This window comes from Agelaius tricolor, unplaced genomic scaffold (genome assembly GCF_023055355.1).
Source record: "Agelaius tricolor isolate 1412-34295 unplaced genomic scaffold, bAgeTri1.0.p SCAF_12, whole genome shotgun sequence".
Classification (NCBI taxonomy): domain Eukaryota; kingdom Metazoa; phylum Chordata; class Aves; order Passeriformes; family Icteridae; genus Agelaius; species Agelaius tricolor.
In genome coordinates this window covers 14,374,324-14,389,111 of record NW_027269272.1, presented here as the reverse complement: position 1 = coordinate 14,389,111, position 14,788 = coordinate 14,374,324, and the positions used below count along the sequence as shown (strand labels likewise).

The following is a 14,788-nucleotide window of genomic DNA, read 5'->3' as shown; positions in this document are numbered from 1 at the left end:
CAGAGGATTTATGTACTGCTGGCTCTGCCAAGCTGAGGGGAACGAAGCTCCTACATCACTTGCTACCAACTACAGTTAGAAGAGCCACAGCACCCACAAGAGAGTGGCTTAGGGATTTGCATCCTGGCATCCCTACCTGTCAACTGCTCACCCATGATGCTTCAGCTTTCAGGAAGACAGTAAAACTACTCTTCCTCAAAATAAGACTGCAAAACACTTTTTTGTAGTAGCTAGATGGCCTAGATGGCTGCTCAGACATGCAATGACAAGCTCACACATGCAATGTGTGTGAAGCAGAGCACCAGTTCTCTGGACATCCAGGGCAGAGCTGGTGATTCCACCACAGGCTGCCAGTGCTGCCCCACAGGTGTGGCAGCCAGCACAGACCCACCCGTGATCTCTGGGACACCACCTGCTGTGGGACAGATTGCAGGCTGGAGTGAGACCCCCTGAACCTGGCAGCAGAGACATACAGGGAGAGCTGTAGGTCACAATGCAAGTGCAACATACCATCAAAGGCCAGTTCAGCTCCAAAACATATTCCCAAACCAGTTCTGCATTTCTGCTGCAGGTATCTGTGCAGGAGGAAACATCAGCCAGGAAAACAAACTGCATGCATTAAAAGGAAAGTGGCCTGAAAGGGGAGACAGCACTGGGGTGCTGGGGATCCCAAAGAAGAGACTGGAACCAGTTGCAGCCTGCACACTCCCTCTACACACACAAGGCACTTGAAGAAAACAGCACTCCAAAATGGAAACTGGCCTTCTCCAGACAGCAGTGGAGCAGCAGAAGCTCATTCACAGGTGGCCAGGGCAGAGCACATTGTCTCCTTTGTGCTGGCTCTGACAATGAGCAGTGCCCACATGGCCTCACGCCTGCCAGCTGCTGCCATGTGCTGTACTGAGCTGTCAGCAAGGCCTAGCTGGCACTGCCCAGTGAGGGATGTGGTTCAGCAACATATCAAACCACCACAGGAAAGCATTAATTTGCCTCTTACCTATTCTGCTCACTGCTCAGTAACAGCATGAAATATTAACAGATCTTTACATCCTTCTTCTGTTGAGGCAAGAGTCCTTTAGCACAGCAAGGAGCAGTTTGCATTTAACACCTGAGCACACAGTACTTGCTTGGTCATATTTACATTATCCTCCACTCACTCAGGCAAACACTGCAAGTTGCTTGGCAGGTCTCATGGCAAAAGGCTTCTGCAAGCAACAAGCAGTCACCCCAAGTCTCAGGCCCTGGGGATTTCTGTCACTCACTAGATTTGGGAGGGTCTACATAAGGACTCAGCTTGTCCAGCAAGGTGGCTCATGGAGACCCAGCCAACAGGAAAGGGCAGACAATGCAAAAGAAGAGAACTTGGGTACATGCAACATAGGCTAACAATTCAAAATGTTTCTAAAGCAGAAAAACAGAATAGAAAAAAATGTTTTAGACCTTCAATAAAAGATACTCAGTTTGACAGGTAATAGATTCACACAAAACAGGACAAAAACTAAGGAGTGTTTCCGAGTAATCAAGTTCCTAAAGCACTGTAAGGAACAAAAGCAGATACCTTTCCTGCAAGGAGGGTGGAGAAGTAAGATCTGAGTGATTTGGCTAAGGCACAACCTTTTTTGGAAACAAAGGCAAAGATCACCTTCTCCAGGAGAACTAGATTAAACAGTCTCTCCTGAGAATCTACTTTCTGCTACGGTACACTGATTTAAAACACCACTGACCACTTTAATTCAGGGTAATTATACTTTACCTTTACACATGGCAGGGAACTATCTCCCCTCCAATTAGGAACTTGAGAGCAGGCACTCCAGGGAAAGCAGGAGCTGAGGTGAGAGCTCTGCTGTCAGGGGACCCTCTGCATACACAGTGCAAGCTGCCTGTACAGGACACACACAAAGGGTCACAAAGCCAAAACTGGCTTGGTTTGCTGTGGCTTTGCTCAGCAGTTGCTTTCATCTCTCCATCCACATTTAAAGCCTGGAAAGTACAGAATTACAAGACAGCAATCCCTTTTTATAGCATCAAGAGACCAGCATCATGTGTTATTCCTTCCACCCCCTAAAAACAAAGCATGACTCGTCTTCATGAGCTTTTCCAGTCCTATCATTACTCCCTGTGCTGAACAAGGAACAAAGAGCTCTGACCAAGGGCACAAACATTTTCTCAGTAGGGCAGCTGAGAAGTAAATCTCACTTTAATCTGACCCCAGGTAAGTAAAGTCTTTTTAGCATCAAATACTCAGGTACTCAATTAAAATCTGCTAATAGACAATTCTCTGACTTAGGGCAATGAGACAGATCATGACACACATACAGGAAGTAAAATCTCAAGTATATTTAAGGACAAATTAGCACCAGATTTTTAGGCAGTCATATGGAGCCAATGTTTTAAAATACCAGTGGGAAGTCACACGAAAACAACTGATACCAGCTCAGTGTAAAGGATATAAAAGCAATATTTTCCTTGCACAGTGTGCTGTGCTCTGCTCAAGCTGGGAAATAGGGAGTGGTTACAGATTCTACAGAATAGGACTGAGAATAGCTAAGAAGGAAGAGGGCAATAAAGATCATTCTACCTTATTTGTCAACACACTAAAGCATTTTGTCAAATCAACAAACAAGCCTTAAAGACCAGAAAAAAAAAAAAAAAAAGAAAAAGAGCAATAGTGTCTCAAAATGTAACAAACATCACTCATTGAAATTCAACTGTTTAAAGATTTTACTGAGTTTTACCAGGGCTTGCTTTGATTGCAACAGCTATAAAACACATCCTTTATGGAAGGAAAAAAACATTCCTGCACAGCTCCATCTGCTCCCATTGAAAGGATGTTTCAACAGCAGTCAAATGTCTGGGCTGGCTTCCAGATAACAGGAACAGCCAGGTCTCTTTTGTTCACAGAAGGGATGAACTCCAGCCACCAGAGCCTACTCTCATCCCCTGCCAGGCCAATCCAGTGCAGAGAGCTCCCAGGTGAGCTAGTGTTGCCCACTTATCTGTTTTTTCCCCCCTCAATCAAGGCCTGTGAGACAGTGCAGTCCCTGCCCTGAAAAGGCAAGATACCAGTGCCACAGCTAAGCCTCCAGGTGCTTGGTGATCCTGCGGATTTTCTCCTTCTTGTTCCTGTTCCCGTGTTTTTTCCAGGGCTTTCCCACCACGTTGGCAGGGTTGGGTGCAGCTGCAGGCACGAGGCCGCTCCCAGGCCGGTAGCCCATGGCAGCCCGGACCCCTTTCATCAGGGCACGAACGTTCTCCTGGAAAAGGAGACACAACCTCCAGTGACCAAGGAGAAGATCCTCAACCACTGCAGTATGCCAGTAGAACCAGACACAAGCAAGCTCAAACCCAGCAGGGCCTGCCCAGCCCCTGCTCCGGAGCTGCAGGAAGGTCACGGCAGGCAGCCGAAGCTGCCAAGCTGTGCCGGGTCCCCGGCGTCTGCCACTGACGTGACACCGTGTCCCAGCCAGCACCAGCTCCAGCACCAGGATGGATCCTCACAGCCTCTGCTCTGTGCACAACAAATTGTCTTCACAAATAAATCTGGCGCCCAGGAAAGCCACAGACCAAAATAAGTTGCTCAAGTCTGGAGCGTGGGCAGCACTGACAGGGCTCGCAGCTTGTGCCAGCACTTTGGGCAGACAGAGCAACAGTCTGGTAATCCCAAAAATGCTTTTCAGGTCATAGTTTTCTGAAATAGCTCACTTTTTTTTTTTTTTGTAAAGAGCCTGAGTTTTTGTTTTCAAAATGCATGATTATCTTAGCTGTGCTAAATAAATGGTCTTCACATCCAGCTAACCACACAGAATGGAACATGCTATCTATCACCCATCCTGTTCACAGCCAAAAACCTGTTCTAATCCTTGTCATGTATGCAGATCTGGTCAGTTATGGATTTCATATTTCACTCTAAGTCTTAATACACTTTTTCAGTCATGTAGAGGCAAAACAAATGCCTGTAGGATCTAACACAAATCATACAGGTTAAGAAAAATTCCCATTTTCTACCTAATTTTGAGATTTCTTAACTGGATTTTAAATCAGTTGGTATTCTTTTCATCTGATTTCAGGTTCTGAGTCAAAACCTCAATGTAATACTAAATTATCTTAAAAAAGCTTATCACAGCCTCTAAATACATCAGCTCAGGAAAGGAATGTCACTTGGAAGGACCTGTTAGTTCCAAACCATGTTCTGGGTCAGTTGTCAAGTCATTCCTCCTTGTCTTTCTTCCCAGTCACCCTCCTGTTTGCTCAAGATTGATGTCTGATTCCTAACAACAAGGGTCACCCTGCTGACCTCTGAAAAATCATCTGTGCACACCTCACTAGCAATCTTTCTGTCACTGAGGACATTCCCAGTGATTTAGGAGGTAATAAAAAGAACAGAGAGCTCTTGGGTAGAAATTACATGCAAATCCCACAGCATTAAACACCATTAACTCAACCCAGCACACCTCCATCCTCAAAGGTGGTTTTCCTCCAGTAACTACAGATGAGTGCTGCAGCAAAAATTCCTAGAACAAATCTTTTCCAGAATTTACCTGATGGAAAAAAGTTTTGTCCACCACATTTTCAATTTGTTTTGCTTTGGTATTTTTCTCAGGCTTCACCTGTCCAGTGGCCTGCAAAGTTGTTCTGTCAGGGCATCTTTGATGTTGGTGCTGAAAATCATTTGGGTCAATACCAGGAGGTGGGTGGCAATATAACAGCTTCCCCTGTGAAAGCAATGGGACTTAATTACTAAAAAGACAGTCAGAGAGGAAAGAAAACAACTCCACACCTAAGAAGGGCCTGAAGTTTAGGGGTTCACACTGGCAGACTATCAGTACACTTTATTTCTTCTCCCAGACAACAACTGGCTTGACTCCTAAGGTTAAGTACTGTTGCACCTCTACATCAAAGCAACATTTGCAGCTGCAGTGCCCAGATGCAAACAACACAGAGCAAAACTCTCAGGAGCACCAGAGGATCCTATTAAGAAATTATCAACAGTAAGTTGCCAAGAGGTGCTAAAGCAGCATGCAGTATTACAACACTCACAGCAACAGTCCTTTGTGCCAAATATTGGTCCAGCAGTACATTATGGGTTCATTTCTTGAGTATCTGCTAGCTACTTTGGAGATATGATTATTTTTTTAGCTGGCATATTTTTAAGCAATCACCTTTCTAAGATTAGGCAGCTTCAGAAATTCAATTTATTCTTTTAAAACACAAAAGCAGGCCAATCTCAAGAGTCTTTTGATACATGGTGATTTTATCCAGAGAAACAGAATTGACTTTATTGTACTCCAGTGCAACCTTTAATTCACCTCTGAGAAGAAAACCCAGATGTAGAAAGCACTTACATTGACATAATCTTTTAACACATATCGAGCTGATCTCGGCTGGTCTGGCTGTCCATGAGATGTCATAAAGCCCCTCATATCTGGAAGAGAAATCCAAAGTATATTCTTTGTAAGTACAAGAGAATGTTAATGTGTTCTCCTCTGCTGCCTAACCACCCATTCATATTCTTTCTCAAAAATACTCCCTTAGAATAAGACTTCTCTTGGGGAAAGCAGGGGGAAAAAGAAGGGAAGAACTTTGGTGACTGTAAAGGTACTGCAGAAGCACCCTGACTTGAAAGAAATTATAAGAGCTGACACCTCCCTACTAGGAGAAAACTGCTGGGGTTTTATTTTTGTTTTAAAGGCAGAGAATGAGAATTCATTGCATTCTTCAAAGTCTAATTCAGACCCAGATGGTGGGAGGTATCTGAAAGGGTAAGAGCACCACACTATAGACTGGCAGGGCATTCCACCAGTATCTTCCACACTATCACTACATCTGTCAGATAAAACTGGCAAAGCACCACTCCAACTCCCACAGGAGACGAGCCATTAACAAAGACCATTCCTGAGAGCAGGGCAAGTCCTATCAAAGAGGTCCAATGCACAAAAAACTCAGGCTTAGGAGAACTTTACAATGTTCTCCTAAGGCCATGTTCAGGACCATGCACACAGTGGAGGTGACAGGTTTTAAAAGGATCATCACTCACATCCATATGCTGTTAGCAGCTCTTCAGCTGTTGGCTTTCGATCTGGGTCCTCATCTTCCCTTGGCCTTATGATATTTATTCCATAGGTTGCTTCCAAAATGTTTCGTGGGATATGCTGGCAAACATAAGCTAGTGAAGGAAACCACTTTGTCATTTACAGCTACACAAGTAATCTTGCCCTTGTCACTCTAGGAGCACACACAAAAGAATGACTTTTGGATTTTGTTGCAAACCAGAAAAATAACAGGTCTGAAAACACAACTAAGTTGAAATGAGATAGGAAAAGACCAACACAGCAGGACTGTTATCCAGTATGTCCCACCTCCCTCAAAGCATGAGCACATGTGCTGCTAGCAGGGCTGGAACACGCTACTTGGCATACTCCAGATCCAACCCTTGCATGCCCTCTTACAAACCCCATGCAAAGGATATTAGAGAAACAGGTGGAACGTGGTCCCTCATCTGATCTATAGGCAGAATTCCAGAACAAATCATTTCTGCCTTGGTAGAGACGAAAGATGGCATCACCAGACCGGGGCAATCACAAAGGCACAGGCCAGGCTCCACATACAGGGTCTACATGATAAATAACCTATTAGTTCACTATGGCAACTCAGTGTCCACGGAGGTAAAAGGAACAAAAAAAATAAAATTCAAATGCACAGATGAAATATGGATGCAAATGACAATAAGGAGAAATTCTACTAACACAGACATCTGCCCTGCTGGTCCCAGCCAATGAATTAAGCAGATCAGATGTAGAAGACAGCAACATTTTTCAAAGTTCCTAAATAAGGTGTCCAGATGGGGGCAGCAAGATCTTCAGCTCTTCAGTCTGATGGGAGAGGAGAAAGCACTCCAGAAACCTTTAAGTGTGTTGGACCTTCTGAAACAGCTGGGAGTTCAAAAAATACAAATCCCACAATGGTCCCACACTATAGCATTGGAGCAGCTACCTCAAAATCAAAGTTTGATCAATATGAAAATATCAGCAAAACTACATTTATTCACAGCCATGATGTTGACAAGGATAGTTTGAAGCCTTGACCTTAAGCTACTTGGAGGAACACTCATGTTAAAAAGCTTCTCTCCTCATGACTGGTGTTGGAAGAAAGGGACAAGGTAACTAAATAAAATCAAGAGATATAAAACGTGCCCCATTGCACAGCAGCTCTCATGAGTGACTCAAAATCGAGCACAAGTTTAGAAGCAAGAATTAAAGTTCCAAAATTATACACATCAAGACCACTCCTCTCCAACCTACTCTGCTGACCATAGTTCAGGCTGGCAGAGTTCTCAGTGAGTGCACGTGGTTGCAACTAGGTCATAATGAAGCTCTCTTCCACTGGGGAGAAGAAATTACAAAAAGACTGATGTTATTTGTTAGCAGTACCTGGAAGTGCTTTGTACGGCCTGGTGTAGCAGACACCGACACCTTCTTATTTCCAAGGATTGTGTTGATGGTTGAACTTTTGCCAACATTAGGGTAACCCACCTAGATGACAAAGTGAAATGTTATTAGGCAGGGTGATGCCAAAAGACTCACAGAGCTCTGACACAAAAGTTTTTTAATAAAATGTTCTAAAAAAAACCAACTAGGGCAAGCAGGGGGGCACGCTGAGCTCTAGGAGCTTCAGTATTAATCTTTGCACAAAACCCACAGTGGTTTGTGCTTGCCACTTTTTATACCCTTATGGGAAGCCAGACTACAGGATGAATTTTTCCCATGGAGGGCACATGGAATTAGAATTTAGATTAAGTAAGTTCCATTTAGGCACTAAGTCCAACTTACCAGCCCAACATTTACTTCCCCATCCTTCACCCTTGGTCCATTGTGCATAGTTTTGAATATCTCCAGCAGCTCATCTCTCTGTACCAGATGGCTGAAGTTCCTGACGTTCCTGTTCTGCTCCTGCACCCTGTGCTGCACTGCAGCACCATCAGTCCTGCTTTCCATCCTCTGTGGACCAACAGCATTTATGCTGTCACCAGCTTCATCTTCAGAACAGGTTTGCCAGTCCTCCTCTTCATCATCTTCACAGTCTTCATATTCATCGCTGCTGTTATCATCACTCCCCAGGGCCTGGTTTGCACTTTGCCAAGTGCTGCCTGTGGATGCTCTTTCTGCACTTCCTTGTGCTGTGTTGTCATCTTCCTGACTGGAGCCATCATCCTCAGAACCGCTGGGGTGCTCTGCTCCCCCATCAGAGCCCAGTTCCTGTGGGAACAGCAGTTCAGAGGTGAAATGCAAAGACAACCCCAAGCCTTGCTGCTGGCTCAGTGAGCTGTCATCAGCCAGATCCCAAGAGCTGACAACCCAGTGCTTATCTATTCCCAGCTGCAGCCAGCACAGACCCAGTCTGACCTGGTCACCTGCAGTACCTTTGATTCTCCACACAGCCGTTCACACTCTGCCAGAGCTGACCAGAACACCACCTTGACACCCTCCTTCTCAAAGAACTGTGCCCAAGCAGCACGTTGCTCCTCACTCAGCAAATCTGCTTTGTTGATCAGGATCATGTTCTCCTTGTCTTTACTGACTTCCTTAACATAACTTTCCTAAAGAAAACAAGAGAAGGATCAGTTTGCCCTCTGGTTTCAACTCCTTCCACCCCAAGACAACACAAGATCACCAACACAAATTACCCCATGCAGCTGCACACGAGTGTAGCCAAGCTTACCATCCCTAGGTTGATGGAAGTGCTGTTCAGCAGACAGCCACAAGAACAAATTGGAGCATGCAACTACCACAATACAGCTTGTTGCTGGCCATGTGTGCAAATGCCTTGTCTGCCTAGAGCTGTGACAAGATATTAATCAGCTACCTGCAACAGGAGCTCCTAAGATAACTATTTGAGCAATTTCATGTCTCCCTGATGCAGTGTTCTATAGCCTATCATTACAAACTTGTCACTTGAATAATTTTTGATCCTTTGTAATCCTCACCCACTTTTATTCCACTATGCTTTTACAAAAGACAATTCTTTAGGTGAGGACACTTCTAATGGGTAATGAGGAATAAAATAGTATCTGCAATGTAACATCTGCAGAAGAGCCTCTAAATCCACAACATTCTGTGTGAAATACCAAAAGAAAAAAAAAATTTCATGCCAGAATACTTTTATGAATTAATAAGATATCCACTCAGGCACTACAACAAAACAGCTTCAAGGTGGCTGAATGCATTGAGCAAAAAATATATCACATAAACATTAAGACATAAAATGAAGACAAGATTCAAGAAAGTTGTTTACTTACCAGGTCTTGACATCTAAACAGAAGGGGGTTTCTGGCATCTACTATCTGGACTACAATATCACTGCAAAAGGAAAGGAAAGCCCCATGAAGTAGTCATTCTTACATTGCCCCAAAGAAAGCAGTAAGACACAGCAATTATTCATTTTTAGGTTTTCCTTGGAATTTTAATAGTTTCAATTGTATTATCCTACTAAATATCTTTACTGAACAACAGAGCATCTCAGCAGCCCACCTGCCCAACAGAGCCATGCTTGTGCTACAAGCCAGTACTGCCATACAGTGTTTCCTCCTCACTTGGCTCATTCTCCTGCACAAATGTACAGGCAGCAAGGGGGAAGAAAACATGCCAATTTTGCCAACCCATCTACCCTTCAGAAATACTCAGCAGGCAAGAACGACAGTAGTGGTACTCCATCTTTTAGAATGGTACTAAAAACTGTGGTAATACAACTTTGTTTCTGTCTATTCTCATCCTCAACTGCAGCAGGGTGGTTACAGAGAGAAAGAAGAGGTGGTTTTCCTACACAGTGAGTGGAACATTGTTGTCCTTGCATGGAACAAGATGTACAAAGCCTCCCACAAATGACATACAGATTCTAAGTGTTTGCTATTGGATATTTTCAGAAGTTCCTCTGTGCTCTTTTTGTGACAAAAAGCATAAAACAATGAAAAAATAGCCTTAGATTTCAGTAAAATATGTTGTTCCCCCATGCAAGCAAGGCCTTGCAACATACTTCTAGGAAACACCTTCCAAGCCCAGAGACCAGGTTGCCACCACATACACGAGCGGGACTCATTACTTCCACACACTAATTAAATGCAATGGCTTCAGATCCCAAAGGCATTCATGGTTCTTTTGTCAAAAGGAGGGGAAAATTTTACTACAGCCTCTTCCACTAGAACTTTTCCAAGCAAGTAATTTAAAATACTGCCAGGTATTATCACATACTAATTCCATTTGTTTGACAGGGATTTCTGTTAAGTCAGGACAACTTCAGAACACCACAGGTCACATGGAAGAATTTCAAGTTTCACTAGGCTGTTTGTTATGCATAAAAAAAAATCAATAACCCCCCCAAGAGAATAATTTAATAAGCCCCATGGGTACAAAGAGGACTGCACAGTTACAGACATTCAAAGATCAATATGAGGGAAAGCTGACACCATTGTACTGGGATGGAATACAGAGAAGTTACTGAAGGCCACTGCTGGGAACTAGTTTGAAGCAAGTTCATGGAAAAGGCTGATAACAGATCAAATTATCTGGAAAGGTTAAAGGACTGAGTGACTTTTCCATTCACTTCTGAGACAGCATCCTCACTCTACATGAAATAAAAAGCTTCAACAGGAGCAGAAAGGCATTAATGACACATTCCAGTCACCTCCAAACACCCTGCACACTCACAGTGTACATCATGATACCCTAGAGTGGATGCTCCTGAGCAGCACTCTCCCAGCCAAGGGCCCAGCAGCACTCAGTACAAAGGCCCTTCTGTGAAAGGACCAGCTCACCATGACCTCACTGGTGAAGCATTTTTCAATTTTAGAAAAGTAAAATGAAATGATCTTAAGCCTAATAACTAGTGAAATTAAATGCCCCAGTTAGATTAATGTAGCAGATAGCACTCTTATTGTATTACAGCTCAGCAGAGCAAACAAAGCTATTCCTGTGGTATGACAGCCTGTTGTCTTCTGTGCACTGCTGCAACTTCTCTGTGTGGCAAAGAGACAAGGACCAAGAAGTTCCTTCTTTCCCAACATTACTTAGTCCTTGCCTCCTGCTCCTGAACATCAGCTGCTGCATTTTGATTGGGAAGGAGGGGAAGGGTTAATCTTGGCAAGAGACCTCAAAGGCACTTTCTCAAAGGAGGCCTCCAACACAGTTACTGGGGACTCACAGTGAAGCACTGCACCATCACACTGCTGAGAGCTAGCAGGCACCACAAAAACAAAATCACTGCAGTGCTGATAATAAAACATTACTAACTTAATAATTTTTCCTGTGCTGAGACACTTGAAGCTTGTCTCAAAAGCTGCAATTCAGGAAAATACATTCAACATCACTTTTTAAAAAGTGGATAGCAAAATACTTTACCTTCTTTCAATGACTCTCCAAAGCTGACGCCAAAATTCCAAGTTTCTTTCAAATGGGGTAAGAATTAACTTTTTCTCTTCCTCAAGGCTAAGGCAAACAGAAAAAACATCACATTTGGTCTATGACAGGCTGTAAGCTCACTCCCAGGTCTTCCCTAGATCCAGAACGCTTTAGTTTTGCACAGAGTATCAAACCAAACTCATACAGAGATACCATTTCTGATGATTTTTCAAACAGATCAAGCCCTCAGGTACACTGCTGTACCAGTGGCACTGGTTTAGTGGTGACACAACAGCTTCTGATCTTGTCAATGCAGAAGTGGTAAAAGATGGAAAGAGCAAGAACTCATCAAGAGTCTGCCTGTGAAATTTGAGAGCCATGATAACAAATGAGAGAAGTTATCCCAAGTGCCAGTAGTTTTTTCTTAATTGAGTACCACTTGGAAAAAAACCTGAAATTTGGGCATGGTACCTGAAATACCTCTATACAACCTTTAAGTTGGCGTTAACACCACCTGCACAACTTTACTCAGGGCAAGCATGGGTTTGCAGGATGTGAGCAGACATCACCCAAGTCTCCAAGCCAGCAGATGCAGTGCCAGACCAGCACAGGCTGCTGGATGCAGCAGGCTGGCAGCATGGTCTTCTATTCAGAGCAGCACTGTTGCTTTTAAAAGACACATCCAGTAACCCTCTACTTCACAGGTGAATTAAGAACATCACATGCCATCCTGAATTCATTTAAAAGAACATGCACACACAAGAGAGCTTTGCAGAGCTGAGCACCAAGACATGCTGCACTGTGGCAGGGATGTCCAGCCTTCCAGAACAAGTACAGAGAGCTACTGAGTAGATGATAGTTTTATTGGTCCGACAAGGATAAGTTCAACCCGCTGCTTCCCGTGTCACTAAATGCCACCAGCTACTTACCCAGCCACAAGCAGCATACTCACTGGGCAAGCTGTCGCCTCCACTCAAGAAAGCTCTCTCTCTCTGCTTGCTTCAAGTCCTCTGCACTGGTTGTCCTATCCCACTGTGGCCTATAACAAACATACTTTGGAGTGAGTGGTCAGAAATAGCAGTCAGTACAGCTACATTACTTCAGTAAATAGAAGATAAAAACCACACATTCAGCTATGCTGAAATAATGGTTCAGATGTGCATGCAACTGTTTTCAGCAGCTTTAAATACACCTTCTTTCCTTGTTCCTTCCAAACTCCATTAGCAGAGAGCACGTACACCAGATACTACAAAGCTGTTTTCTTGAGCTAAGTTTTGTAGGGTCATTAAGATGGGGGTTAATCTCTCTGTTCACCATTCACAAAGCTCTGAAAAGGCTTACCAGGCACCCTGGATGCACCTGCCTCAGCAGTGCCAAGCTTTGGGCAGGAAACCCGCACCATCAGGCCAGAGAGGCTGGCACTGGCAGCACTCACATGGCAGACTGGCACTGTACTGTGGGTTACAGACTGCTCACATAGGTTAGTTAGTGGCTTCTCCAAAAGCAGCGTATTGCCAACCTGAGGGCTGTCCTCAGGCTTGCAGCCCAGAGGGATCAGCCCCGGAGGCCCAGTCAGCCAAGGGGCACCCAGGCAGCCCTGCAGAACTCACCTCCGTGGGATGCGCAGGAACTCCTGGTTCTCCTGCTGCAGCTGCCGAACGCGCTGGGCCTCCTGTGCTGTGAGCAGGCCCGTGCAGCTCTGGGCAGACACGATCTGGGCATTCAGACGCTCTAAAGGAGAGACAGTCATCCAAGGCCACCTGTCCCCAGCGCTGCTACCCCTGCCACCCCATCCTGTCCCTGCTGACCCCAGCCCTGGCTCAGGGCCTCACAACCTGCCCCAGTTCCCGCGGGCCAGACCCTCTGCCAGCTCCCATTGGCACCCACTCAGCCCAGAACCGGTGCCGCCCCGGCCCGGGGTCCCCTCCGCAGCCCCAGGCCCGTCCCAGCTGCTCACCGGCCACGAAGCGGGTGCCGGCCAGCTCGGCCGTGGCCAGGAACTCCTCCAGCGGGCTCTGCTCGGGCGCCGACCGCAGCTCCGGGCCGCGCTCGGCCACCACCTCGCTGGCGTGGAGCTGCCGGGACAGGACACCGCCGTCAGCTCGGGCCGCCCCGACCTCTCTCCCGCCTCCCCGGCCCCCCGGCGTACCCACGAGGAGGCGCCGCGCCGCTCCAGCCCGCGCTGCCGCTGCAGGCAGCGCCCGAGCCCATCGCTCCGCTTCTTGCCCATGTGCCGCCACTGCCGCCCCGCCGACGGAAGGGGCGGGCGGACTGCCGCGTTCTACCGCCCCTTCCACCGCCCCTTCCGCCGTCCGCCCCTTCCGCCGCCCGCAGCTTCAGCTGCGCTCGCCCCGCCGTGTCCCGGCGTCTGCCACCAGGCGGTGCCACCGCACCGGCACCGGCACCTCGCCGGCCAGCCAGGGCGATAGGACACAGCCTGAACCTGCACAAGGGGAGGTTTAGGTTGGACATTAGGAAGAATTTCTTAACTGAAAGGGTGATTAGGCGTTGGAGTGGACTGCGCAATGTGTTGGTAGAGTCACCGTCCCTGGAGGTGTTTAAGAATGTGTCACTTAGTGCCATGGTCTAGTTGATATGGTGTTGGACTCAGTATCAGAGGTCTTTTCCAACCCAGTTGGTTCTGTGACCATCCATCCATCCATCCATCCATCCATCCATCCATCCATCCATCCATCCATCCATCCATCCATCCAATCTTTCTATCCCTCCCACCCTATGGTGCTCAGTATGGACACACCTCTCTCTGGGTCTCCCCTCCTCAGGCTCAGCTCTAACCTCCTGCCTCCCATAGCAGCCACCAGCCCCACCAGTAATGAGCCTGGGGGCACGGTTCACTCCCACCCCAAGGTCGGTGCTGCAGCTGGAGGCCCTGGCACTGGGGTGGCACACAGGGCTGCCAGTCCCAGCCCTGCCCGTGGCAGTGCCACCAGCAGTGGGGCCAGTTTCTCTTGCTGGTTCGGCCTGGTGCAGATGCTATCAAACCACGCTGTGCAAAACCCTGCCCAGCAGCCAGCCATGGGGGCAGGGGTTTGTGTCTCCCTCTGGGGAAAGCCACCAGCTCCTGTGGCCAAGGCTGACCCCGCGCTGTGCAACACGGCCAGGCCAGTGCAGGTTCTCCTTCCCTAGTGTCCACCGTCCCAGTACAGCAAACAGTGCATGTGAGGAATGATGGTGGCAAAGTGGGATCCTGGATGCAGATGTGGGAGGTACACTATGAGGTTCCTGGCAAAATCTAGACAGAGTCTGGGCATCTTTGCCAGATGGAGGAAATTGCATGACCAGCCACGGAACCACTGAATGGATTTTGGCAGCAGCCATTGTGACTGGTCTGGGTCAAGATGGGAGAACAGGTTAAATTAATAAACAACTTGACCTGTACT

General features: G+C 46.5%; 1 protein-coding gene across 1 annotated transcript; it reads right to left on the bottom strand.

Annotated features, from left to right (window-relative positions):
• Positions 1-2,315: 2,315 nt before the first annotated feature.
• LSG1 (large 60S subunit nuclear export GTPase 1) lies at positions 2,316-13,694 on the bottom strand. Its single transcript, XM_071437742.1, has 14 exons — positions 13,537-13,694; positions 13,345-13,462; positions 12,998-13,118; positions 12,340-12,426; positions 11,388-11,474; positions 9,293-9,353; positions 8,417-8,593; positions 7,827-8,252; positions 7,428-7,529; positions 6,467-6,610; positions 6,035-6,158; positions 5,343-5,422; positions 4,539-4,712; positions 2,316-3,254 (listed from the first exon to the last, which is right to left on the bottom strand). The coding sequence occupies exons 1-14, from the start codon at positions 13,615-13,617 to the stop codon at positions 3,075-3,077; spliced, it is 1,962 nt and encodes a 653-aa protein (XP_071293843.1). The 5' UTR covers positions 13,618-13,694; the 3' UTR covers positions 2,316-3,074.
• Positions 13,695-14,788: the final 1,094 nt, after the last annotated feature.

Excerpts from the sequence above, each read along its gene's own strand:
- LSG1 (XM_071437742.1), bottom strand. The coding sequence starts at position 13,617 with ATGGGCAAGAAGCGGAGCGATGGGCTCGGGCGCTGCCTGCAGCGGCAG. Across the intron at positions 4,713-5,342 it reads TGTTAAAAGATTATGTCAAT|GGGAAGCTGTTATATTGCCA; the intron begins GTAAGTGCTTTC and ends TTGCTTTCACAG. Across the intron at positions 3,255-4,538 it reads ACAAAACTTTTTTCCATCAG|GAGAACGTTCGTGCCCTGAT; the intron begins GTAAATTCTGGA and ends CTCCTTTTCCAG.